This window comes from Neofelis nebulosa, chromosome 9 (assembly GCF_028018385.1).
Source record: "Neofelis nebulosa isolate mNeoNeb1 chromosome 9, mNeoNeb1.pri, whole genome shotgun sequence".
Classification (NCBI taxonomy): Eukaryota; Metazoa; Chordata; class Mammalia; order Carnivora; family Felidae; genus Neofelis; species Neofelis nebulosa.
This window is the reverse complement of record NC_080790.1, coordinates 86187902-86215133: the sequence shown is the minus strand read 5'-3', so window position 1 is coordinate 86215133 and position 27232 is coordinate 86187902. Positions and strand designations below refer to the sequence as shown.

The 27232-nt window shown below is 45.0% G+C and overlaps 1 protein-coding gene across 3 annotated transcripts in view; it reads right to left on the bottom strand.

Annotated features, from left to right (window-relative positions):
- NCK2 (NCK adaptor protein 2) overlaps positions 1 to 27232 on the bottom strand; it is a 157903-nt gene that overhangs the window by 31387 nt on the left and 99284 nt on the right. Inside the window, exons 3-4 of one of the 3 annotated variants that reach the window (XM_058684590.1) lie at positions 23868 to 23963; positions 15207 to 15448 (exon numbers count right to left, since the gene is read on the bottom strand). In XM_058684590.1, coding sequence (XP_058540573.1) covers positions 15207 to 15432 — 226 coding nt within the window. In that variant the 5' untranslated portion in view covers positions 15433 to 15448; positions 23868 to 23963. The remainder of the gene's footprint in view (positions 1 to 15206; positions 15449 to 23867; positions 23964 to 27232) is intronic. The other 2 variants (XM_058684589.1, XM_058684591.1) reach the window with 2 other exon arrangements.

Genomic DNA, 27232 nt, shown 5'->3' with positions numbered 1-27232 from the left:
AGCTTGTTCAATAATGTATAAACTGCAACACCTTTGCGCTAAGAAAGAACAAAGAACGAATGGAAATCGTTGTAAAAAAAAAAAAAAAAAGAAAAAAAGAAAAAGACGCTGTCTCACGTGGCATGTGCTCAGGAGTGACCAGGATTTTAACTTCTACGTTAAAGATCAGGCTCTCAGAACAACTGGAGTCCACAGCGCCCCTAGTCCCCTAACTCACTCCCTGGCCCTCCGGCAGCTCCAATGCTCTCCTCGCTCCACCAGTGGCCCCGGGCAGGAGGGTGCCAGACAATGCACTCCACATACCAGGACGGGTGAAAGTCTTGGTGAGAGTGAACGCTCACCCAGGACTCCGGGCCAGTTAGCAGTCAGGCTGGACAGCAAGGGCGCGGACCCCTGAGCGCAGGGCTGCCTGGGATGGATGGGTCTGCAGCCGAAGATATGAACAAGCTCCTTGACCAAGTCGCCTCTGTAACTGTTGCGTTACAGACCAGCCACAATTTGTTCAATGGGCTTTATCTGCATCTCGTAAGAGTAATAAAATACTATTTTAAGTGGCAAACAGGGGAGTTGGATCACAAAGTAAACTATACTTTTCAGCTTTTATGAGGATTTTCTCGCCCCAAGCTCCAGATCTCTGATTCTGAGTTACATTTTCATTGACAATAATAAGCACATTTTAAGTTTCTTGAATAAAATTACTTACATTAAGGACAGAGTTCTAATAAAAGCTGGAATATGTCATACATTATTAATGTTGGTGATTTTAAAGTCAAAATCTTTTAAATACTCCTTTTGAGATAAAGGGATGTTATAACAGACGACTTCAAAATATGCTCTGTCACCTGCCAGCTGGAGTTCTGGGGATTTAAGATAAAATGTCAAACAAATTTGATAGTTCAGAAATATATTCAAGCTGATCTATTTAGGCACTGTGCACCCAAGTTTTAGGAGATGTATGGCAAAGATTTTATTTTTGTTACTAATTAGAACTGTAACATAAACCAGATTTAACTAGAAAGCTTCCTTGGTCCTAAATAAATGGTCCTAAAATGCCATTTATAATAAGACTGGAGGTCATTAATTTGTGGGGATTTTCCCCATTAGGGTTAGGGCCTATTATTAGAATCAACTAAAACTGACAACTTTTATTATTAAATGCTAAGGAGATCTGACAAGGTTTGATTAAGGTATAAAATGTCTAAAGTAACTTCTCATATAAAGTTAGGATAGGTTTAATATTTGGCTTCTAATAGCTTTTTGCGTTATTATATGTGTAATTACCTTGTGTCTAGTTTTTTGGTACCTATGCTGGAAGATTAGCTTCCACTATTCAGAAAATATCCAGTGCCAAAATTTATGATCAAAATATTTGATATATAAAGGGGAAAAAACCCTCAAATTTACTAAATTTCCAATGTTTTGAAGGGTGACCAGGTGAAAGGCAATAAGGTGGTCCTCTGTTGTTTTAAACTGTTCAGTATCCTTTATCCTTCCTCTTATTCAACAAAACTCCTCTTCGTGTGGCTTCAGCAGGGCCACCCCTACCCCATCAGGCCATGGTTGGGGGGACCCATGACTCAGACCTGATGCAGCTCAGACCCGGCTCCCCTCACCTGGAGTTGCCCACATTTGTCACAGTCTTCAAAGAATGGAGCGCTGAGCAGGGATGAGCCCCAGAAAGAGAGACAGAACTTGAATGATATGAGTTGAGGCCCTGGATCCAACCATACTTCCTAATGATGTGAACCAATGGATTCCCTTTTGAAATTTTCCTTTTTTTTTTTTAACCTTGTCTACTTTTGAGTTGATTTTCTGTCTCTTCAATTAAAGAGTGTTGAAAAAATATAACTACCCATCCCCCACTCTCACTCCTTGTCACCCATCCCACTTCCTTCAATATGCCAAAGTGCTGATTCCCACTTAGCAAGGTGGCATACTTGGGTGACTAAGTCAAAAAGAATACAGTCATAGTTTGGGAGCACCCAGGTTTGAGTATGGGGGTGAGGGTGGGATGGTGAGGATAGGGACTGACATTACCGTGACGTCACAGTTAACTGCCAGGCTGGCACCCTGCTTTCTAAGCCCAGAGAATCTTGGGTTTAAAACGCTTACTGCAACAGCCATCATGAGACATGTGAGACACTGTGTGGCCACAGACATCAGGCTTAACGGACCGGCACGATCGAACCGCATTCTAATGGGGGATAGCATATTTGACTTAGGATGGGCCCAAATGAATTCAGGCATGGGTTGTCAGAGAAGCCCCAAGGACAGCTCAAGAGAGGGGAGCAGCCTCTTCAGTGCAACTGATTTCAGACAAGGCCATTATCTAAGTCAAAATAGACTCTAGCATAAAAGCCCTCACTCAGCTGTTTCACTCAGCATCTGTTCCCTTTGTCCCACAGAGGCTCAAGCTGCTGACCATGGTTGAGCTCAGAGGAGGACAGGAAGTGCGTGGGGCAGAGGAGACAGGCTTCACAGGGCTGTGAGGAGAACCTGAAGGAGGCCTTGGGGGCCACGCTATGGAGAAGAAGTGGGAGAGAGGGATGTGGGACGAGATCGGGGGCTAGGCCACACTGGAGCAGAGACATGTACAGTTGAGGCCCAGAAGAACTGTGTTCAGCAAAGCAAACAACCCACCACCCTAATTCTCTTCTGAGTGTGCCACTGGGAGAAAAAAATTCTACCCGGCATCGCGACTCGCCATTAGAAACTGGATACGCTGAATGAAGGGGAAATACTGCATTCCCAACCACTTCCGAGACAAAGGACTAAATGCATCCTTGGCAGCCTTTGTGTCTCTTTGGGCAACAACTTCATTTGCAAAAAATCCTGGCCTTACTGCCATTGCTGTTGGGTGCCACATTTCCATCCTCGCTCTGTAAGTTTTGACAACAAGCCGGGAGAATATATCCTTTTGACAGCCAGGCTGTGCTAGAAACAAAGGAGGCTGGAGTATAAAGTTGGCTCGGATACTTTCTTCCTCTAGTAGTCTGAATCTAGCTTTTAAAAATGACAACCAAGGTTTTTTTTCCAAAAGCTTAGTCAACCTGTATCTCCATGACCAGATCGTAGGCAATATGACCCATGGGAAACACCATGGGCTCGTGGGCAGGACTCAGGGGCGGTGAGTAACTAACTCCCTGTGGGTCTTCCCCCCACAGCAGAGCAAGAGCTGATCCCAAAGACCCACTCAGCACTAAAATCCATAAACACTAAACGTCCCGTCATCCCACACACACCCTTGTAGTACTCACCCACCTCGATTTCAGCGCCCGCCTTACTGCTTCATTTATCTCCCTGAGAAAGACTGTGTTTAGTCATTCTGTGGCCTCAGAGCCTGACATTCAGTGAAGTGTTTGCTCAGGCAAACTTCACTTCCTATCTCACTGCCACTAATCCATATGTACTGATCAGTCCTTCCCAACTGATCTCTCCAATGATATGCACCTATATTGCCAGGAGTGTTTTTTTTTTTTTTTTAAGTTTATTTTGGGGGAGAGAGAGAGAGAGAGAGAGCGAGCATGGGCACGCACAAGCAGGGGAAGGGCAGAGAGAAGGAGAGACAGACTCCTAAGCCCAATGCAGGGCTCGAACTCACAAACGGTGAGATCATGACGTGAACTGAGATCAAGAGTCAGACACTTAACCGACTGAGCCACCCAGGCACCCGGCCAGGAGTGTTCACAGACTATCTGGAAGCAGACCGAGATTACAATCAGCAAACCTCCCCACCTTAGAGGGAGGAAGGATACCTGTAGATGGAAGGGGACTGCCATACCTGAAGCAAACCTGCACTGACCAGGGAGGGGTCGCCAGCTGAGGGAGGGACAGAGTTACTGTTCACCATCCCTATGCCCTGATGGTCCCTCTTCCAAGGGGCAGCCATCACAGGAGCCAGCTCCAGAGAGGGGCCAGGGCAAAGGGCCTACCATCACACGGGTCCATGCGTTCAGGGCCCTGAACCGCAACTGCCATCCCCGGGCATAAGAAAGCCTTTTCGTGCACGAGCAGGCAGGCAAATAACATGATCGAATATGGATGCCTGCAAAAAAATCATTCAGAGTATAGGATTTTCTATCACATGTGAAAGTCAAACGGTTATCACACATGCCAATGAAAAGAAGCTTTAAAGATTGTAATTATAATTTTTAATTAAAAATACATATTTAGTACCTCTCAACACATATTCCCGATCCATTAGCACAAGCAATTTTGAATATGCAAAGGGATGTACGAGACGTGGCAAGGCTCAGCTACGACATGCTGCCACGTTACTTAAAGTGTCAACCCACTGGCAGAAGCTCGGCACGCGTGCAACTTTTTAGGACCGTACCTGCTAAGTGAAATATGATAAATACATGCAAATGTGCAAGGGTACGGCACATGGGCGGGGGAAAACACGGACGGCAAGGAGCTGGCAAGGACAAGTGAACCGTACTTCAGACCACACTTCAAGCCAGGTTTCCACACCTACTAGCTTTGGACCTCGATGATTCTACGGCCTCTCCCTACCCCTCCATTTCTTCATCTGTGATAGAAGGATGTCGGTGGCCCCCGTGGGCTGTCAGAGGGCCCAAGAGCTGAGGAGCACACTGAGCGTGGTGTCTAAGACATAGCAAGAGACCAAGCAAAACCTGTCATTGTGTTTATTGCTATTATGACAGCATCTAATTGCTTCCCTTCCTGGTTGAGGACAGTGGCAGGAGCGAGTAGAGAAGGGCACAGGTGGTGCTTTCTCAACAGAGGCGTGCACTTGTCTGTTTTCTTCCTGAAGTGTGCCTGGATGGGGGGCAAGCCTCACCTCACTCCTGCTCTCCAGGAGCAGCTAAGTCACCAGGGACCCCACAATCAGTCACAGAGGAAATGCTCCATCAGTGCAAAATGGGCCTTCACATAGGGTGAAAAAGGAGCCCCGTCTTCCAAGTAAGGATGAGCAGAATTGCTCACCAGCTCACATGCCGCTCTGGACAGGGCAGACATTGGTTACTAAGATGACAGGTCATACCTGCCTGTGCTCCAGGAAGGCAGTCTTTGATGTACCTGGGCTCCTGGCCTCCAGGTCCTTGCTCATCTCTGGCTTCCGTGGACAGCGTCCCGCCTGCGCTTGGAGAGGCCTGGCTTTGCCGCAAACGAGTCCTGCAACCTTAGACAAGTCGCTCAACTTGCCTGATTTTTGTAGAAAAAGCTCAGACCAGGTTATCTCAAACCTCATTCCAGTACTTGAGGGTTCTACAGACAGCCCAAACTCTCAAATGAACTCCACTTTTTAAACTTAACTTTACACATTAGAAGGAAAAAAAAAACCCATAGAAGAAGAAAGGATTCAAATGGTCACCTTAGCATTTTTCTTAGCACCTTAGGTTAAACATTGTGGATTTAGCCAAGTTAAATTAGCAGCATGAGAACAACTATGGTTTTACTACTAATTCAGGCTCTATTTATAAACACCCACATGTCGATTTTCCAAGTCAGACAATCAACTGCATCGCTCCTTGAAAAACCAAAAATACAAAATCAGTGAGATCTGCTGCAAAAGGCCGCCACAGAATGGCCTGCTCTGAGGAAGCACGTTGACCCCAGGCTTAAAAATGTATGAAGAGGGGCACCTGGGTGGCTCAGTCAGTTAAGCATCTAACTTTAGCTCAGGTCATGATCTCATGGTTTGTGAGTTCAAGCCCCACGTAGGGTTCTGTGCTGACAGCTCAGAGCCTGGAGCCTGCTTCAGATTCTGTGTCATGTCTCCTTCTTTCTCTGCCCCTCCCCTGCTTGTGCTCTGTCTTTCTCTGTCTCTCAAAAATAAATGTAAAAAAAAAAAAAAAATGTATGAAGAGCTACCCTCCAGGCGGCTTCCCGGGCTGTGTGACACCACTGGGACAACAAGGGATGTTCGCAGACACCCTGAGTTCACAGCAGTGGGGGGGGGGGGGGAAACACCCAGCCTGCCTGAAACTGACTGCAACCCATCGATTAGATCCCAGCATAGTGTGGGTCAATCAGGAGCCCCACAGGGGCCCACCTGCCCTCCAGTGGCACGCGCCCGGGCAGGGTCTCAGCAGGAGGCACCACAAGAAGGTACAGAGATTTGAGGGGCTCAGCATCAAGCACTGTAGCATCTGTGAGTAAACAAATACCCCCTCTGCACCCCGTGCCTGCCCCCAGGGGACAGATCCAAAAATGTAATAGAGGGAAGGAACATTTGAGACATATGGATACGGTCTAAAAAAGAGAGCCTGCCATATGGGGAAATGCAGTTAGAAGCATGCTAAGAAGATTTTACTTTAATCCCTAGGCATTTTTAGTTCATGTTTCTCTGTTCTAAAACTTAAGGCTCCCACACGAATAACTCTTTAGTCAGGAAAGGGTGTTCTCTCTGTTCTTTAGAAAACTGAAGCAGAGAATGATGATTTTAATAAGAAACCAACAGGATGCCGGTATCTGGGAAGCAAACTGGGAAATGCTTTGCCTCAGTGGACAGAGCGGCATGGTTCTCTCGCACCCACGTGTAACTGCATGCCTGCTTCTCCTGGTTTTCCCAGGGTACAGACCCCTCCTCATTTCCCATCACCTCTCCTGGCTTTTCTCTTGCTAGCATTCTTTTTAACAATCTGTCTAGTCTCTAATTATCCTCCCACTAATCTGTTGTGAGTTGTTTTACATTTTTGCTTCTAAATACTTGGACACTTCTGATCTACAAAAACAAATCCAAGTTTATTTTGGGTGGCTGGCACCACAATCGCCGTAGAAGTTTCCATATTATGTGGGCAATACGTTTGGCCGGTCAGTTCTATTAGGAATGAGCTCGCAAGACAGAAGCCTAAAGAATTCCAGATTTAGGAGGCATTCACTTTATGTGATTCATGTTCGTAACAATGGTAGATTATACAACAGGGGCCAGAAAGGTAAACCTGACGGGTTAACTGGACTCCCTGAGTTTTTACTGTGCAGAGATAACTGGCTGGAGAAGTCGAATGCTCAGAATCAAAAGGAGTTAATAGGTGATGGGGATTAAGAAGAGAGAGAGTTTGTCATGATGAGCACATGTATGGAAGTGTTGAATCACTATACTGTACACCTGAAAACTAAGCTAACACTGTATGTTAACTATATGGGATTTAAAAAAAAAAATCAAAAGGAGTTTTCCCTTAACGTTTTCACGTGTTACATACAAACTTTTCACGGGGGATGGTTCGGCTTTGCACTTTTCTGAAACCAAGAACTGGTTCCTCGGAGAGTGACACAGCTTCAGAATCACATTTAAGTGGCTTCCAGGCAGATCAACAACAATTTTCTTATTCTCGAAGAACATCCAACCCAGGAACAAAAACTACTTCTAGGACAGAAGCACCATAAAGAGTCAGCTTCTCCTCTTACCCAGTTGACAGAATATATAGAATTCAGTGAGCACCCCGACCACTGACGAGCCAAAGTTTGTTGCAAAACTCACTGGGTCAATCTTCTTTCCAGCATGTGCTGGGACCAGGCGCCTTGGAGAAAGGGCTTGATCTTTTCTGGACCAACGGCAATGTGACAGCTAGTATTAATAACAGTGAAAAGTCATATATACGTGTATAGATACTGAAAAAAAAACAGAGGTGATTATAGACACGGGGATGAGTTCTGGGTGGGGAGATCACAGGTGATTTGAATTTTCTCCTCTTTTCCAGACTTTTTAAAATAAGCATGCTGTGGTAAATGATAGTGTATATCTGAGCAATACCTGTTTGCAGAGACCTGTGTCTTACAAAGGAACGGTGAGTGGCAGAGATGGCTGAAATATATGCGCGCAGTGGCGGCACATGCTTGCTGCTGGCCAAAGTGCTCCCGAAATAAAAATCAATTTACAGAAAAGGAGACATGTTCCCGTGACATTCTGCCTCTAAATCATTTTAATTAATGGCTCTTGCTCACCTCAACATGAAGGAACGGGGCAGAATTACTAAGCGACTCCCTTGGGGTCAGGGAGAAATTGATGCTCACTCAAGGAGCTGGTCCCCTAGCATTTCAGGGGCCAGAACAAGAGTGGGAGGAAATCCAAACAGCTGTGCGGGTGGGGCCCACGAGGGGGTGGAGTTCACTGCGATCCACGACAGGCAGGTGTTGTGTGCGTCTTCCCCGACCCCTGCTGGATCTGAATCCCCAATTCTAGCAGCTGATCCACAATAACACAGGCTGAAGTCAGGGAGACGTGGTTTGAATTCCAACCACTTACTGCGTGTTCCCGGGCATATCACTTAAGTTCCCGGTGTCCATGCTTTCACATGGGAAATGAGGGTATTAGCATGCCCCTCTTCCCCCCTCTTTTCGTGAAGATAAAAACAGAAATGCATGCAGGCAGCTAGCGCGGTACCTCACACAATGAGGCACTCAGAGAGAGACAGCAACTACTGTCTACTCCCTGGAACCATACGCACAAAATCCATTTCGGGGTCCTGGTTTCAATTTTTCTGCAGCATTAGCTTTTGGTATGGCTGCAGAGTGTGGGGTGACACTTCTTTGCAGGGAGTGTCAGGAGCATGGGGAATGTTGGCTCAGGGAGCCTGCACGCCCTTGGCGGTTACCACATAGCCTCCCGTGGGCTCTCTTGCCAGGGCAGGGCTGCGGTGACAGCTCTCCAAAGGGGTCCAGAGGCCTGGGGCCAGTCCTCAGGATGACATACACGCTGAAAGCCTGTCTGAGGTCCCTGACATGCTGTGGCAGAAATGTCAGGTCTAAACTGCAGATCCTAGGTAAAAATAAGTATTTGGAGGCCCAAAACTAAAATTCACTTAAAAACAGGAAGAACGTTGTAACACATGTCTGAATCCTACTGAACGTTTCCATGAGTGTCCTGCCATTGCCTCAACTTCAAACAGGTCTCATCCTCATGGCCCTGTTTCTCTTCCTACTTCCCGAATTCTCTGCTGGAGACATTCATTCAGGCTCAGAACGCTGCAGTCATCTGTGACGAGTATTTCAGTCTTCCAGCTGTTCCACACCCAGTCAACACAGAGTCCTGGGGGTTTCCTGTGAAATCCCTCTCAGCTGCTGAGCTCAAGACTTCCAACATCACCTCTGGGTTGCTCTGAGGCCTTGCTGCCAGCTACCTATGGACGGATAGGCCCTCTCCAGTCCCTTCCTGAGGATCAGGACCAGGATGCCCCCTGCACACCCTGACGGTCATCTCTGTCTGCCATATGGAAACTCTCGGGGGTTCCCTTTTCAAATGGCACCAGGCCTGGTGTTCAGGGCCGGCAGTATGGGACACCATGATCCCTCAGGACACCCCTGCGCTCTCCCTCACCCCAGTCCAGCTAACTCCTTAATATCCTCCAACACAACTTGGCTTCCAGCCTCTAAATCTTGACTTACATTCTCCCTTCTTCAGCTGAAGCCCCACCTCCTCTCCCAAGTGTCTGCTCGGCCCGGGTACTCTTTGCTGAAGGACTTCACATTCAATTCTCAACAACTGCAGGAGACAAGTAGTCACTTATCCCATTTTACAGATGATGGAGTCCAGGCTCCGCGAGTTCAACGGTTTGGCAAAGACTCGATCTGAACGTGGTGGGGAGTCTCTCTCCTAACCGCTTTGCACACTGCTTCCTGAAGGGTAGGGCAGAGCCCAGTTTCCAAGGGGATGGGCAGAGACAGTGGCACTGCTCAAATGAGGCCTGCTCATTTGTGCCAGTGTCATTTCCCAGGTATGACAAGCTTCCGAAAGTCGGGGACTCAACCTTATCCTCTCTTCATATCCCACCAAATGCAATGACATCCGTCCAGGCTCCCACTTCTGATCCAGACATACTCTATTACACCATGCTGATCCCTACATAATGTTTGCATCCCTGTTTCAAAGCCCTTGGTTATTGTTCCCAAAGGTCACTCAGCAGGGAATGAAGTGGCTCAGAAGGGATTTCCCAGGGACAGAGCAAGGAAGGGACAGCCCAGACTCAGGCTCTGCTCCCACAAATAGGCTGTGCCGTTCGTTACTCCCTGTTCATTTTTAACCAACCACTTGCCCTGGATCAGGCCTGCTGAGAACATTTATAAGCAAAGGTCCACAGTCCTGCGGTGTCTAAACAAAAATTCCCTCACATGCCACACAATCACAGAGGCAGTGAGCTCAGAAGATCACTTCTGACCATCACTCTCCTGATCTCCATTTTAACAAAAAAGCATACATTGAATGGGCTCAAAACAGTCTGGGCTGATCCAACAAGCAGCAGGGATTTTCCTCACTCGCAAGCTAGTGATAAGGAGAGAACTCTGGATAATTACAGAAGGTTCCGGATTAAGTACTGTGGGAAACCATTCCCTTGAATAATCAGTAGGACACATTTGTGTCTGGTGTTATTCTCATGTTTTTGGCCCAATGTCAGCAGGTGTTCAGTGATACTCTGATCTCTGAAAGGCTGATGCCAAATTTAAGGCACTGTAGGTGCCCAGGCAAAGTGGGGGGACCCCAAGTTGTATCTCCTCTGCTACAAGCCAACTTTAGAGCCTTGGGGTGGTCCCTCAACCACTCATGTCTGTCTGTTTGTTCTAACGTAAAGTTACAACAGTGCAAAAATATTGTTTTCCCTGAGCCATCTGAGAGCCACTTTCCTACCTACACGATGTTCTAACACTTACACAAGGACATTTTCCTCTACAACCACAATATAACCACCAAATCAGGAAATTCACATCAATATATTATTACTGCCCAACTCCCTGACCCAGCTCAAGTTTTGCTAGTAATTTTTCATCTCTAAAATAAAGGACTTGGTATCAGTAAAATCTCCCCAAACATTCTAACTGCCTGTCTCTGCAACAGAATCTTATCAAATGCCCACCTGCTAAGTCCATATATTCAACTTGCTATAGTAAAAAAACCTCAAGTTTGAGGTGAAGTCCCATCTCTGTCCCACACTGACACTAGTAGTGTGTTCCTGGGGAAGTCACTTAGCCACCCCAAAGTCAATCCCAGACTGGCTATGCCTCTAAGAGCCTTGTGAATTTCACCCACAGGAACCACCCCCTCCTCATGTGAAAGCATTAGCTCAAAAGGAAACAGGGGCTGTTGTATAGTCACTTAGCACTGGGAGTCTCTCTCTGCTCCCAAGGTCTAGCTTGGAATCAGAGGCGGGAGTCCTGGGGCTAATCACTGGCAGGTTGTTAAACGGCCTTAGGTATGGTCACATTGAGACAAATGCTATAAAGGAGCAACCCTGACAGGGGGTGGGTCACCTCTAGCTCCAGATACCTAGGGAGGTGGTCAGCAATGGACATGTGTGCCTTGGAACAAACCCTCCTGAGAAGGTTACTAATAGGTTATAAAGGGAACTGCATAGCTCTGCAGAACCCAAGTCAGCACGTAGACTTAAGGGAACAACTGAGAACAGCATTAACCTTTGGGGCTTTGCTGGATCCCAGCTGCTGTCACGAAGTGGTAACAAAAACCGTTCTTCAATAGTCTGAAGGAAAATCTTTGAAAAATACCTCCCTGGAAGCAGCTTCCCCATCTCAAAAGATTTAGCACGGTGCTTTAAAACACCTAACCCGCGTAATTTAATAAGCTAGGCTGCAATGTCAAGGCCAGACTGTAGACGAGGAACGCTCCTCAACTGCTGAGCAAAGAGCTGCACAGTCTGAGCCCTTCAAAATATCAACTGGGCTCTGCCAGCAGAAAGGGCTCTTAACAATTGCCCCTTGTCATCTGTGGAAAAGTTCTCTGACTATTCATGATCATAAGTTAAATACAAGAGGAGATCCAGTATATAAATGTTTTGCTCATGTGCAAATAAGAGCTCATATTGTTTGATTTGATTATAAATTATGAAAGGAAAAGAAAGAATGTTAATCCTTTCCCAACAGAGATCTTTTTGTCAGAGGTACTGCTTTCTAGAAGTTACTCTAACCAAGTCGTGCGTGTGATTGAATTGAATTCCCCACGGACCTCAACACAGCAAGGGAGTATAAGAAAGTAGAAGAGGACTCTTACAGAGTTACATTTCTCTGCAACCAGAGACGTGTACGCACATTTATAACACTGGGACTTTGCTGGGGGAGTCCAGTGCTATTTTATTCCAAACCAGGCACCTGCCAGGAAAATCTTACTGTGGATTGAGGAATCAGGTGGACTTCTACAGCAGTAAAAATGACAAATGTGGATGACTCCAGGAGTAGCTACTGGAAGGTCAACACATGTTATTTTCACTCCTTCTAACAGGCAGTGCAGAGAAATTCTGCCGGCCGCATGATCGGCTAGAATCATACAGTAATTGTGAGAGCGCGCTGGAGACAAGAATTTAAACAGGGAGCCACGAACACTTGGCTCCAATTCTTTAGCTACAGGGGCCAGGGGGAGGCAGGACGGGCTGCGGGATGTTTTCTGACCTTCCTGGTTGACAACGATGCCGTGTCGAGCCCGGCTGCGGGGAACTGAGAAGTCACTCCATTGTGATCCTTCCCTTTGATGCTGCTCAAGTGGGCAATGGAAAACTCAAACTGGAACACCAAGGTCTCTCTCCGGGCAGCAGGAGCAAGGCTTCGGGGGAATAACGGTGAATACAAAACAGAAAGATACACAGAAACAAGGGGGGCATTTCTCCACAGATACGGATGTCAAAAACAGAACCTCACTTGTGTTTTTACAACGCGTGATATGCTTAGCCTAAACGTTTCCAGGCAGATGCATGCCTGCACTGTGACTGAGGCCTGGAGGCGGGGCGGTCATCTTCTAGGAGAGGAGCACATGTTACTCAGGCGGCTCTCGAGGGCACAACGGGAGCCAAGGGGAGAAAGTTAAAGAAAAGCAAACTTTGATTCTATTTAAGGAAGAGCTTTCGAGCAATCTGTGTTCTCCAAAAATGGAATTGGCTGACTGTCGAGGTAGAAGTGTTCTGGCAGAGCTGGGTGGCCATCTGGCAGGGGCGGGGCAGCGGCCCAGCACCCAGCACCGGGAGGGGCCGATTGCGCGAGGCTCCACTAACTCGGAGAGCCTGCGGTCCCCCCGGCGCACAAGGCGGATCGCAGCTGGTGAAGGAGTAGTCACTGAGTGAGACATCTGGCTGAGGGTTTCAACTTGGGCCTTTGGCTTTTCTCCTTCTGCCAAGTGAAGGAGAAAAAGAACAATGACAAGGTATGCAAGGGAACTTCTAGATGGTTCGGGGTGCTTGCTTTGTCCTATTTCTCTTCTGAGCAACTCGTTCAGTTTCTGCATACATCATTCTTTACTACAATATCGAGGCTGTATTCTTAAAAAATGGATAGGCAAGAAAACAAAACAAGGCAACGATGTTTAGCATCTCCCAAAAAAGGTACTTTGGTGAGGGAGAGGCTGAAATTGGAAAAATAAATAAATAAAATTAGGCCCTGGTATTTATCTACTCATGCTAACTGCATTTCTACCATAGTTCATTAAGAGTTAGAAGTATAGGACCACAACGTTCCTTTCAAGCGACTTGCTTGGAGAAAAAAAAAAAAATTAAAGGGGTATCAGGTTAGTGGAGAAAGAATGAAACTGCTCGTGCAAAAAGAAATTTCTGCATAAGGCTCAGAACCTAGGAGAGGTCGTGTGACTCATACTCAGGCCGGTGTCTCATTTCTCTTTCCAAATCATGGAAACAACCTAAGCCCTAACACAGAAACACTACCCAATAAATGAAGGCTTTAAATGGGTCTGAAGATGGGTGACTGGCCTGGGTGGCTAAGTCAGTGAAGTGTCCGACTTCGGCTCAGGTCATGATCTCATGATCTGTGAGTTTGAGCCACGCGTCGGGCTCTGTGCTGACAGCTCAGAGCCTGGAGCCTGCTTCGGATTCTGTGTCTCCCTCTCTCTCTGCCCCTCCCCTACTCATGCTCTGTCTCTCTCTGTCTCAAAAATAGATAAAAAACATTAAAAAAAAATTAAAAATAAATAAATAAATGGGTCTGAAGAGAGACTCAGGAGACTTCAGGATTGCATGAAACTCAAGATGAATATTTTGCCATGCCCACTACATTCAGTGTGTAATTTTCTTCCCAGTTCCCCACCTGCTTCCCTCAGACCCTACCTGAAACAAACCCTCCTGTTAGAAATAAAAAGCAAATGCTCCAGTATATGCAACATGGCGAGAATACTGGCTTATTTCAGAGCAAACTCTTAAGTGATATCCAGTAGTCTCAGGTACGACCCACATTATACTCCTAGAAGGAGGCGACACTACATTTAGTACATGGCGGCTCAGCTCATGGTTCTTCAGCAAAGCCCTCAGAGTTACCACTGAAGGAGTAACTACTTCAAGTACATCAGATATGCACACAAGGGCAAGAGTGGACACCCTTAACTTCAGGTGATTCAAGGCGGCCTGTCCCACGTCGGGATACTGGGCACGTGGGAAGAAAACCAGGTGCCGAGCCAACCGGGCTGAGCTCCCCACGGTCCCCGCAGACGGCCTCGGACATCACCCGGGTGCTCGCCCAAGGCCACGTTAGTGAACGCTGCCAGGACTGTGGTTTCTATGAAACATCATCAATAGAGCAGAGGGGGGAAAAACCCCACCTGGTTCAGAGAGCTTTCTGTTCCTTCCCACACTATGCATGAAGGCAGCACGGGCAGGATCATGTAAGAGAGAAGAGACCTGATGGGATGACACAGGCAGAGCTGCGGACATTTTGGAGGAGGGAATTCCATTTCAGGAACCTCTAGAATATTGATGCCAGGAGATGGAAACACGTGCGGGGGGTCCCCAGCACCCAGACACGATTCTGGACTCCAAAGTCTCCAGGAAATGACAAACATGGTATTTCTCCATCTTGATCTCTTTATTTGCAGAGATTGAAAAAAAAAGACAACTAGGGGCACCTGGGTGGCTCAGTCAAGCGTCCGACTTTGGCTCAGGTCATGATCCTGTGGTTCGCGAGTTCAATCGAGCCCCATGTCTGGCTCTGTGCTGACAGCTCAGAGCCTGGAGCCTGCCTCCCTCTCTCTCTGCCCCTCCCCCTCTCGTGCTCTGTCTCTCTCTCTCTCTCTCAAAAATAAATAAAAACATTATTATTTAAAAAAAAAAAGACAACAAGAAAGAGGCCAACTTTAAAACAGACCATTTTTTTCTTTAACAAAACAAAACACACGAGCTAAAAAGATGGGACACGCTCCCCTCCAAAAGCACAAAGCTTCCTCGCCGCCCCCCCCCACCACCGCCCCCGCCATCACGGGAAGTAGTTCAGCGATAACGTGGGACCTAACGCACAGACACACTCACCTAGCGTGTCCTTCAGGTTCTTCACGAGGGAACCCTTCTTCAGGCTGTTCTTCCTCTCCACGTAGTTGGACGGCACGTAGCCCGTCCTGTTGGCCGCGTTCCTCACGCGCCACCACGTCTTGGAGTCGTCCAGCAGCCACAGACGCTCGTTTTTCTTGATGTCCAGCTCCTGGTCCTGTTGGGCAGTGTAGTCCCACTTTGCTATCACAATAACTTCCTCTGTCATCTTTCATGGAGTCCTTCTGCCAGCAAAACATTTGGAGATGCTCATTAGAGAACCAACCAAACACTTCGTCCTGCGCATCAACTTGAGAAATTATGCACTGACAGCTTTTATTACTACTTGGCAACCAGTTTCCTCCTGGGTCTTGGAATAACCTTAAAATGACCTTCTTTCAACAAGCTTTGGTATTTTGTTTAGAAACAGCAACCCTAATAAAACAAACCCTGATTTTGTACATTGGGAAATCTGCGTGCTCTGCCAGAAGCAAAAACAAACTTTCAAAAAATTCTAAATAACAATGCCATAATTAAATGCGTTCACTTGATTAAGTAACAGCAGCTCCTTGTAGCTAATATGTTTACATCCACTTTCTCAAGATACGCTGAATTTTATGAACATATTTAATGAACACGCACACCCAAACTGTTCTTATAAATTAAAGCTGAAAGCAATGTGGCATCCTGGACTGGCTCCTAAAACACGAAAAGGAAATTAGTAGGAATGATGGTGAAATCTAAATGAAGTCGAGTCAACAGTAATCTTAGTCGAGTCAATGTTAATCTTAGTTTTGACAAACACACCCTGGTTGCGTGAGGTGCTACACTAGGGAAAATGGAGTAAAGGGTATATGGGAATGCTTTGTACTATCGTTGCAACTTTTCTACACAAATAAAACTATTCTTGAAACCCATACACGGGTGAGTATTTCTAGCAGCTTCACTCATAATTGGCAAAATTTGGAAGTGATCAAGACGTCCTGAGGGAGGTGAATGGATAAACTGTGGTATATCCAGGTAATGGACTATTACTCAGTGATTAAAAGAAATGAGCTATCAAGCCATGAAAAGGCACGGAGGAACCTTAAATGAATGTTACTAAGTAAAGAAGCCATTCTATAAAGACCCACCTACTCTTGGCACACCAGGGTGGTTCAGTCAGTTGAGCATCCGACTCTTAATTTCGGCTGAGGTCATGATCTCATGGTTTGTGAGACTGAGCCCCGAGTAGGGCTCTGCACTGATGGTGCAGAGCCTGCTTGGGATTCTCTCTCTCCCTCTCTGGCCCTCCCCAACTCACTCTAAAAAATAAATAATAAATAAACTTAAAAAAAAAAAAAAAAAAAAGAAAAGAAAAGGCCATCTATTGTCTCAATCTCCCAAAGACCCTCTCCTAGACCAAACTTCAGTCAGGCTCTTCTGAATCCTCTTTCCACACGAGGCCTCGTGCAAGATGTGCAAGACATTTGTACTTCTGTGTTTGTCCCAACACGTCCCAATTTTAACAAGAATCCTGCTAAGCTGGTTTAGCTAGAATCCTCCATGCTCACCCAGGTAATGCCCGACAGATGGACAGATTGCCTTGCCTGCCTTCAGGAAGAATCCTGCCAGGTCAGTTTACTCAGAATCCCTCCTTTACCTCTGATGTTTCCTTCAGTAATTGTCTGCTCATCGACTGCCTACCTTACTCCTCAGCTATAAACTCCCACTTTTCCTTCTTATCTTTAGAATTGAGCCCAAATGGGTGAGGGAGGAGGGTGGGATGAATACGTGGAGCATTCGGTTTTTAAAGTAGTGACACTACTCTGTATGATACTTTAATAGTGGATACGTCACTATACATTTGTCAAGACCCATAAAATACGCAACGCCAAGAGGGAACCATATATGAAGTCATCCCCAAATAAAAAGCTTGTTAAAACAACAAGAAATAAATAATGGTATATTATACATCTAGTTACGTCAGTTCTGGAAGTAATATATAGCAAAGGCATATCACTAAAATGAATATAGTTAACTGCTTCAGCAGCTCCAGACTTTTTAGGCACAAGATGGCCCAGTATTTTTTCCAGGAGAACCATCCAATATTCAGTCCTTCACCTGACTAGGTTTCCTTAAAACTTGGAAGGAAGGAATAATGGAAAGACTCTTAACTAAAACCCTCTTCCTCTCTGACAGAGAGAACTTCTCATTACTTAGAGGGATGACTTCAGGATTACAGAGGGAACCAACGCACTTGACTCCACAGAAGCATGAATACCATTTTTAAATGACATGACACTTTTTACTAGATGCTAAAGAAACTTATAAATAAAACATGTTCTCCTGTTTCTTGAATTAACTTCCAAATTTAGAGACATCAAACCTTTCGGGAAGGAGGAAATATTTAATAAACCTTATGCATAATATATGCAACATCCAAGTGTACACAATGTTCATTTCCAAACTGTAGACCACTTTGTTATACACTTTTGGAAAATCTCCCCTCCATACTATGTGTCTCTCTCTCTATCCTGACCTTTCTGTCAGGGTTAGAATTTTCAAAATCATAAAGGCAGTTTTTCTAAGAATAATGAGAGCAGAAATAGGAATGGGGCTCAGAGACTATTCCATTTGAATACCAGCTTTGTTTCTTAATTACACAGTTTTCAAGAGAGTTTTTAACATGACAAGCCCATCATGTAAGACCAATCAAAGCCATCTATCTATTAATTTCCTGTGTGATTTCACTGTATGAAGAGTAGTTAAGTAAGGAGCTGGCTGGGCAGGGTATGATTCCATGCACACTGAACATCCTGTGGGAGCTCAAACAAACATGGTGCCTGGGCTCTACCACAGATCAATTATATCAGAATCTTGAGGAGTGAGGTCTGAGCATCAGGTTTTTACAGTTAATCTTTCTGACAGGCCTTAGGAGGGAAAAAAAACAACTAAGAGGGAACTGAGTCACAAAATGACCCCTCAGGATGCTTTCCTTGGGTCATTAGACCTGTGGGGTTGTAATGAGAACTCCAAGGGTGTGATGAGTACCTGACACACGTCAGCTTGTTTAATCTCCAGAACCCCCACCTTTCAGGGAGGTGTTATTCTTTAGGAGACTGAGGATCACAGGGATTAAGTGAGGTGCTGAATTACAGAATCAGGATTTGAGCCCAGGTCTGTCAACTCCCAAATCTGTGCTCATGCATCCACTTCTGGGGTGGGTGGCTGGGTGAGGATCTAATGTGTAGTGTGTATTTCGACAGGTTTAATTCAACCCAGGAAATCTAGGATTCCAGGTCAGGTGACAATAAGAAGTTCCCCTGGCACCTAGGAAATGACTGGTTTGTTCTTTGGTCAGAGCAAGGAACCTATTCACTTGACTGGTTTCAAACCTATTCTAATTGATTCATGCCAGCTTGTATCAATATAAAAATTTCACAAGGCCAGTCAGTCAATAACTGCCTCACTCCAGTGAAGTCTGCCAATCAACAGGAGCTTTACCCTGGTGCTTCAGAGGGCTAGCCAATCACATCTCCTTCACCCCAGTGGACTCCACCAATCAACAACCACCTCACTCCAGGGTTTCTGAATGTCAGCCAATCAACAGCAGTCCCAGTGGAAAAAAGAGCACCCACCCAAAAAGGCAGTAAAAGCAGGGTCGATGGAAGGAGTTGACGCTGAACCAGTTACACGGCAGCAGCTGAGAGAAAGGACAGATAACTGGGAGGTGGGGAAAAGGAAAAGGAGACTGATTTCAGTCTTGGAAGATGGGTAGGATTTGGGGGGACAGTGGAGTCAGAGGGGGGCTCTCCAGGCCTGAAAGGTGCAAACAAGAACTAGAGGGTAGGAATACATTACTAAGCAGAAGAATTAAGAATAAATGACTCCAGGGGCGCCTGGGTGGCGCAGTCGGTTAAGCGTCCGACTTCAGCCAGGTCACGATCTCGCGGTCCGTGAGTTCGAGCCCCGCGTCAGGCTCTGGGCTGATGGCTCGGAGCCTGGAGCCTGTTTCCGATTCTGTGTCTCCCTCTCTCTCTGCCCCTCCCCTGTTCATGCTCTGTCTCTCTCTGTCCCAAAAATAAATAAAAAACGTTGAAAAAAAAAAATTTAAAAAATAAATAAAAAAAAAAAAAGAATAAATGACTCCAAAAAGTCATTTACAATAAAAAGTAAACAATATATATTTCTGGATTTTTTTAAGTTTTTAATTCCAGTATAGCTAACACACAGGGTTATATTAGTTTCAGGTGTACAATATCACGATTCAACACTTCCATCACCCGGTGCTCATCACAAGTGCCCTCCTTCATCCCCATCACCTATTTCATCCATTCCCACCCACCTCCCTTCTGGCAACCATCTGTTTCTTCTCTACAGTTAAGAGTCTGTTTCTTAGTTTCTCTCTCTTTTCCCTTGCTTGTTTGTTTGTGAAATCATATGGTATTTGTCTTTCTCAGACTTAATTTCCCTTAGCATAATACTCTCTAGCATCATCCATGTCATTGCAAATGGCAAGATTTCATTTGTTTTTTCTGGCTGAGAAATAGTCCACTGTGTGTATGTGTGTGTGTGTGTGTATATATATATACCTATATACACACACACACACACACATACACACACCACCTCTTTATCTCTTCATCAATCGATGGGCACTTGGGCTGCTTCCACAGTTTGGCTATTGTAAGTAATGCTGCTATAAACATAGGAGTGCATGTATCCCTCTGAATTAGTATTTTTGTACTCTTTGGATAAATACCCAGCAGTGTGATTGCTGGATCATAGGGTAGTTCTAATTTTAACTTTTTGAGGAACCTCCATACTGCTTTCCAGAGTGGCTACACCAGTTTGCATTCCCACCAATAGCACACAAGTGTTCCTTTGGGTGTCTTCTGTTTTTTTTTGTTTGTTTGTTTGTTTTTTTTTTTTTTAAGCCATTTCAACGTGGAGTTCAGTACCCTTCCCTCACCCCGCACATCACCCTGTATCCCAAGGGATGTTTGATCTCTTTTCTCTTTGCCAACACAGGTTGAAAAGGCCAGCTGGAGGCCCATTCTAGAGGAAACTGCATACTGGCCAGGAGTTCAGAATCCACCCTTTTTTATCAGGGGTCCAAGAGGAGCATGTTAGTTTCAGTTAAGGGTAAGTTGCTACAGCATGTAGGACACATTGGAATAGGAAGAGACGCAGTTAAATCAAGATTATTCCATAATAAAACGGGACGTACACGCTGACTTAATTTTCTAATATGGAAAAGCCTGAACAGAAGGAAGTCTGAAAAAGTACACTCTGACTGCTGATTGTTCGGTCAGAGATAGTATTTAGATTTAGTCTATGAATCACAGAGGTGAGATCCAAAGACTAAAGCACGTTTATCACTCCAGCTTAGGCAGTTCAGAAAAATCTCATTTTTGCCTTTGTTAACTATAGCTAATTAAGTTATCATGCAGGTCCAGCCAACAGAAATGAGAGCCACATATTTGCTATTATACAGCCAGATCCTATCTTAAAGGTCAGGTGGCCGCTCTAGAATAGAGCTTAGCATGAATCTCCTGTCATACTGAATAAAAGAAACCCTCAGAGAATCTAACAAATGGGAAGCTGCTGTTTCAAGTTTTAGGTGGGAGAAGATTAAAAAAAAAAAAGAAAAGAAAAAGCCTAGAATAGCTATAAAAACTTTCTTGGCTCAAAACTTTTCACTAATTCCTAAAATAACGCCGATCCTATTCCAGGACCCTATTTTCTTTCTAAAAATGATCCTGTTAACTGCATCTTGCTGGGTTACAGCTGGGTTATGTACTCCTCAAAACAGCCCCTGTTCCTAAAACACCCCAAAATGCCCATAGCTGTTTCCGAAGAGGTCTCTGGGACCAAGCTGAACCACTCAGTCATAATGGCAAATAGAAGACGCGAGTCAAGGGCCTAGAATTCTAAGCTTAGCTAAACCATTCGTAGGCCCACCTTAGACTAGCTTATTCTGTAAAATGGAAATAACAATATTTGCCTAGCCTCATAAGATGCTTTCGATGCTCAGGAGAAGCATGATAATGTAGCGTTTAAGAGAGTGAGGCTTGGTGTCGTATGGACATTGATTGGAGTCCTGCGATGCCATATTAGCCTAGCTGCCTCTCGTATAACATGGGATAATAACAGCACCTCACTTGGGAGCTCTTGAAGAAAGCCCTAAGCACACTGCCCAGCACAGGAAAGACTCATGGGGTGCCTGGGTGGCTCAGCCGGTTAAGTGTCCCACTTTGGCTCAGGTCACGATCTCACAGTCCGTGAGTTCGAGCCCCGTATCCAGCTCTGTGCTGTCAGCTCGGAGCCTGGAGCCTGCTTCAGATTCTGTGTCTCCCTCTCTCTCTCTCTCTCAAAAAAAAAAAAAAAAAAAAAAGACTCCAGAACAAGCTACAGGATAAAGAAGAGGTGAATTTATATACAACAGACTATCACCCAGCCATAAAAAAGGATGAGATCCTGCCATTTGTGACAACCTGAATGGACTTAGGGATTATTATGCTAAGTGAAATAAGTCAGACAGGGAAAGACAAATACGATATGATTTCACATGTGTGTGGACTCTATAAAACAAAACAAGCAAACCAAAAAGCAGACTCATGAATACGGAGATCAAACTGGTGGTTGCCAGAGAGGAGGTCAGCAGGGGAATGGACAAAATAGATTAAGGGGATTAAGCAGTGCAAACTTTCAATGATAAAATAAACAAGTCATGGGTAAGTACAGCATAGAAATATAGTCAATAATATTCTAAGACTGTTTTATGGTGACAGATGGTGACTACTCTTACTCGTGGTTGGGCACTGGGTAATTAATGTACAGAACTGTCGATTCAATACGTTGTATCCCTGAAACTAACATAACATTGTATGTCAATTATACTTCAAAAAAAAAAAAAAAAAAAGAATGAGAATTACAGTCCTAATTAAATCCCTCTGTATACTGCAGCACACTGTACAAAGGTAAGGGGGGACTATGTTCTAGTGACCCTTTCCTTCATTCAGTCAGGATTTACTAAGCACTTACTATGCAGCAGACAGCCTTCCAAAGCACCAGGGTTCCTTGCTGAGCAAGACAGACCCCGGTGTCTGTTCTCTTGTGATTTAAGCCCTAGGCACATGGAGTTCCTTTTCAGAGACACCTCCCCTGGCCTCCCCATCTAAGGCAGTATCACTGTCCAGCCTCGCCTCTCCAGAGGTCACTGAGTGGACAACATTGCTTCTTCCGAATCGCACCACCTGAGGTTACCTGTTTTTGTATTTACTGTCTGGGAGACCTCATTGTGTGACAGTGGCTGTTTAGGCTTTAGCCGCCTGGTTTGATGGGAAGCTCAAGGATAAGGTAGACTGATGATTCAAGGTTAACAGACATGTGCTTCATTTACCCTTCTACCAACAAAGCAATTTAGCCCACTGCAGAAAACACCAGGGTCGCAGAGCTCTAAGAAACTGCCAATCCCACTTTGCAATATAAAACTGACATGGACGAATAGGATTTCTTGAACTTAAGTCAAAATATGCAGACAGCTAAATAGACCAAAAAGGTGTAACTTTTTACCCCCAGAATATTAACTTGGAGTTTCAGAAAAATACATACATGCACTTGTGGATATAGACATATCAAAATATATGTGTCTGTGAGCAAATAATTGGTTTAGAGAGTAATCTTGAAGGAAAAGAAGACTACAGGAAAAGAATTGTTGCCCTCCCTACCTTGATTTTTCAACATATAGTCTGAATTACTTGAATAAAATGATCTATTTCACTGTGGTTCTAAACGATTTTTTTTTCCTTTGTAATATTTCATTCCTTCAATGCAGTCAAGAAATGAGTATGGAAACTCACTCAAATATAGGCTTTTGGCTGATGAGGGAAGAAGGATAATAGCCCCCACACCCCCCTCCCCCCGCCACTGAAGGTATCTGCATCCAAATGCCTGCAAACCTGTGAATGTATTAGATTGCATGGCAGAGGGTAATTAAGGTTGCTTATCAGCTCATTTTGAGAGGGGGAGATTATCCTGGATTAGCCAGGTGGGTCAGAAATGTGGTTCATTTGAAGACAGGAAGGTACTACTAAGCCAAGGGATAAGGATACCTCTAGAAAGTAGGGGGGAAAACAAGGAACAGATTCTCCTCTAGAGCCCCCAGAAGGAATGCAGCCTTGTGGAAACCCTGATTTTAGCCTTGTGAGCCTGGGTTTTTGGACTTCTGACCTCCAGAACTGTTAAGAGGATAAATTTGGGCTGTCTTAAGCCACCGAGTTTGTGGTGAGTTGCTTTAGCAGCCAACAGAAAAACCCATGCAGGGACGCTTGGGTGGCTCAGTCAGTGAAAAGTCCAACTCCTGGTTTTGGCTCAGGTCATGATCTCACGGTGTGTGAGTTCAGGCCCCACGTTGACAGTTTGGAGACTGCTTGGGATTCTCTCTCTCCCTCTCTCTCTAAAAAGAAACAAACAAACAAACATCTATTAAAAAAAAAAAAAAAGGAAAGCCCATGTAGTGACCTTAGCAAGGTCAGTCCAAAAAGGCAATACCTTCTATGTATTCCCTCATTTATTACAATGTTTTCCTCCCTCTGTGTGTATCGGCAAATATTTTTAAACAGTACATTCATATTAAGGAGATACCCAAAGAAGCAGTCCCAGAAACAAATGAAATACCTTATAACTTCCTTACTAAAGTTTCAAATTGTGCTGTAAGTAAGACTTGCCAGATGCCCACTAATTTGACAGGAGTTGGCAGAAACCTGTGGTATCCTGTGGGGGAACAGAAAGACCAGTTGGTGGCTTTTTACAAGCAGGATCACTAATTACAGCTAATACACTTCAACTTTAAGTAGGACACAATATGGAATCCGGTGGCCGTTCCAACTCTCAGTAAGTTAATTAAGCCGTGACAAGAGTCAAGGTCTTACTACTTCCCTAAGGCACAAAAATACACTACATGTAAAAGAGAAAATAAACAATAGCGCTAGGCTCTCCACACTGTTTTTCCACAGAGGTGGAGGGGTGCCAGTACAGGATGCCAACGGAGTGGCTAAGGGGTGCACGGGTGTACCTGAGCAACGACATTCACCTTGTACACGCACAACACTGTTTCAGATGTGGTAGCTCATCAAATGTTTACGACAACCTTCGGAAACTGAAGTTATCTACAGATATAGGCAAGGAACGATAAACCTGGAGCATAATTAAATAGCTTGTCCAAATCCACAAAGCTATAAAGGGCCTGCACGGGATTCCAAATGCCTAGAATGGTCTCATCACAAAGCTCAGGCTTTATATCCATGATCCTCTACGACCCGGGAGTCTTCCCTGGTAGAATTTTGTAGCATGGCTGAAGAAAGAAATCCCTAGGGCAAGGCGGATACGAATAAGCAAGACACGATTTTCAATTTCTTTTTGATGGACTGGTAAATGAGAATGAGATGAGAGAAAGAGACAGTAGCTCCCAGTCTTCCAGGTGTGATCTGGGAAGGCCTTGTTGGGTTTTTAATATCCTATTGGAGGAGGGGTACAGGAAGGCTAGACCAGCTGCAAGGGAAGTTTCCCGATTCCAAAACACAAAGTTGAAGAGTTCAGTTCCTCCCGTGGTGCAGGAGCAGGCCCATGGGTATATACTGTTGTCACCCCAAGCAGATGGCCACCTCCCTGCAGCTGCTCCTGCTAAGTGTGGCTGAACAGGACAGGGCACAGACTTCCAAGGCAGTAAAAGCCTGGTGGCTTTCACTCCATGGGTTATTTTGGAGAGGGTCTTTTTTAGGATTTGTTTCCTAATTGTATTGGATGACAGTCAAAGCCTGTAAAGTCTCTACATCTTTGTATGTGTGAAGGTTTCCTTTGTGATTGTTCCTCTCCAGTTGGGGAAGGCTGGGTTTAAAATCCAGTTTCAGCACCAACCCGGGAGGTGACCGTGGGGGAAGTTGCCTAACTTCTCTGACCTCCATTGCTGTGTTTGAAGATGGGGTCGGAGCTTCTGTGAGGCTGAAATCAAATGATCCACAGGAAGTACCCACTACCTGGTCCATGCTGGATAATCGTTAAGACATTCTGGTTCCCCCTACATCATGAGATGCCAAATCACAAGACTCAGTAGACTCGAATGTAGCTTGTTTACAGGGATTCAAAAAACATGTTGCCCTAGATTATGACAGTGCCATTTAAAAAGAGTGGCATGAGGGAATTTAAAATAACCATAAGACCAGTGCTCTAAGGTAGTGCCATCAAATTGGGATGCCAGAGCACCATCAATCCTATGCTGGAAGTTTTATAAGGAGGTCCCAACAGATCTTGGGTGCACCCCGCTCCTGATGTGGCTAATCTGAATGATATCTGCTTGTATTCAGCCAAGAGAGAATTGTCACGTGTCCATGGCACTTAACCACAATACATTTTATAGGCAAGTAAGTGTAGCCAAGTTATTTCCAAAACATAAAGCATTTGTTGATGTTACTGAAGGGAACCAGTGAAAAGAGATTCCTAAACATCCAAGATGGAAGGTGGCTGGCTTTTTTTCCTCCGCCTCTGCTGCCTGCTGCTTCCTGGTGCTCCTGGCCCCTCCCCAACCCCTGGGGCTCTGCAAGCGAGCTCACTTTGCACTGATGGTTCCAGGGCTCTTGCTCCCTGGTGTCTATGTCTCCGAGGGCGGCTCTGCATCACACCGGCATTTCCACCTGCCCACTGGACCTAGCCTCATTGACCCAGAGCGGCATTTATCACCTTTTTAAAGACTGATTACAGTATTAGTAGAAGCTCAAGCACACAATATGCCATACGATTTATTTTTTAAACTGTGGCAAAACACACATAACATAAAATTTAACCATTTCTACTAATTTTAAGTGTACAGGTCCAGTGGCATTAAGTACATTTACATTGTTCAGCCTCGATCTCCAGAGCTTTTTCATCTTCTCAGACTGCAACCAGGTTGCCATTATGCACTAATTTCCCATCCCCCTCCCCTGGCAACCACCACTCCACCTTCTAGCTCTATAATTGTGACGATTCTAGGGACCTCACGTAAGTGCGATCATACAGCGTCTGTCCTTTTGTGTCTGGCTTATTTCACTCAGTATCAAGTCCTCAAGGTTCCTCTACCTTATGGCAGGTGTCAGAATTTCCCTCCTTTGTAAGCCTAAAAAATATTTCACCGTAGGTATTATACCGCATTTTGTTTATCCATCCACCCATCCATCGATGGACATATGGCTTACTTCCACCTCTGGATTATTATGAGTAGCACTGCTATGAATGTGAACGTGCGACTATTTCTTTGAGACTCAGCTTTTAATTCTTTGGGGCATATATCCCAAAGTGGATGGGGTCATGTGACCATTCCATTTTTATTTTTTGAGGAACCTCCAAACTATTTTCTGTAATGGCTGTACCATTTTACATTCCCACCAGCAGTGAACAAGAGCTCCAATTTCTCCACATCCTCACCAATGTTTGTTATTTTGTTGTTTGTTTTGTTTTGTTGCTGTTGTTTTTAATGTTTACTTATTTTTGAGAGAGACAGAGACAGAGTATGAGCCAGGGAGGGGCAGAGAGAGAGGGAGGCACAGAATCCGAAGCAGGCTCCAGGCTCTGAGCTGTCAGCACAGAGCCAGACACGGGGCTCAAACTCACCAATCGCAAGATCATGACCTGAGCCGAAGTCAGATGCTTAACCAACTGAGCTACCCAGGTGCCCCAATTTTGTTTTGTTTTTGATAGCAGCCATCATACTGGATGTGAGGCACAAATAATTTCTTAAGCGAACTTTCTTTTTACTGGATCCTGAGCAGGATTTATTAGTGGATGGCAATTCTCAAGAAAAAGAAAGTTTTATACTTTATAATAAAGCTCGGATTTTCTGCTATACCCCATCCCCATCTTTTTTTTCTTTTTAAGTGAATACTGCTAATTTATCCTTACTCTCAGGATCAGATAATCTCCCAAACTGAGCCATATTAACAAAAATATCTTCAAATGTGAGTTTGCAGAAGTTTGTCACCAAGCAACTAATTTTACTATGTGAAATCCCT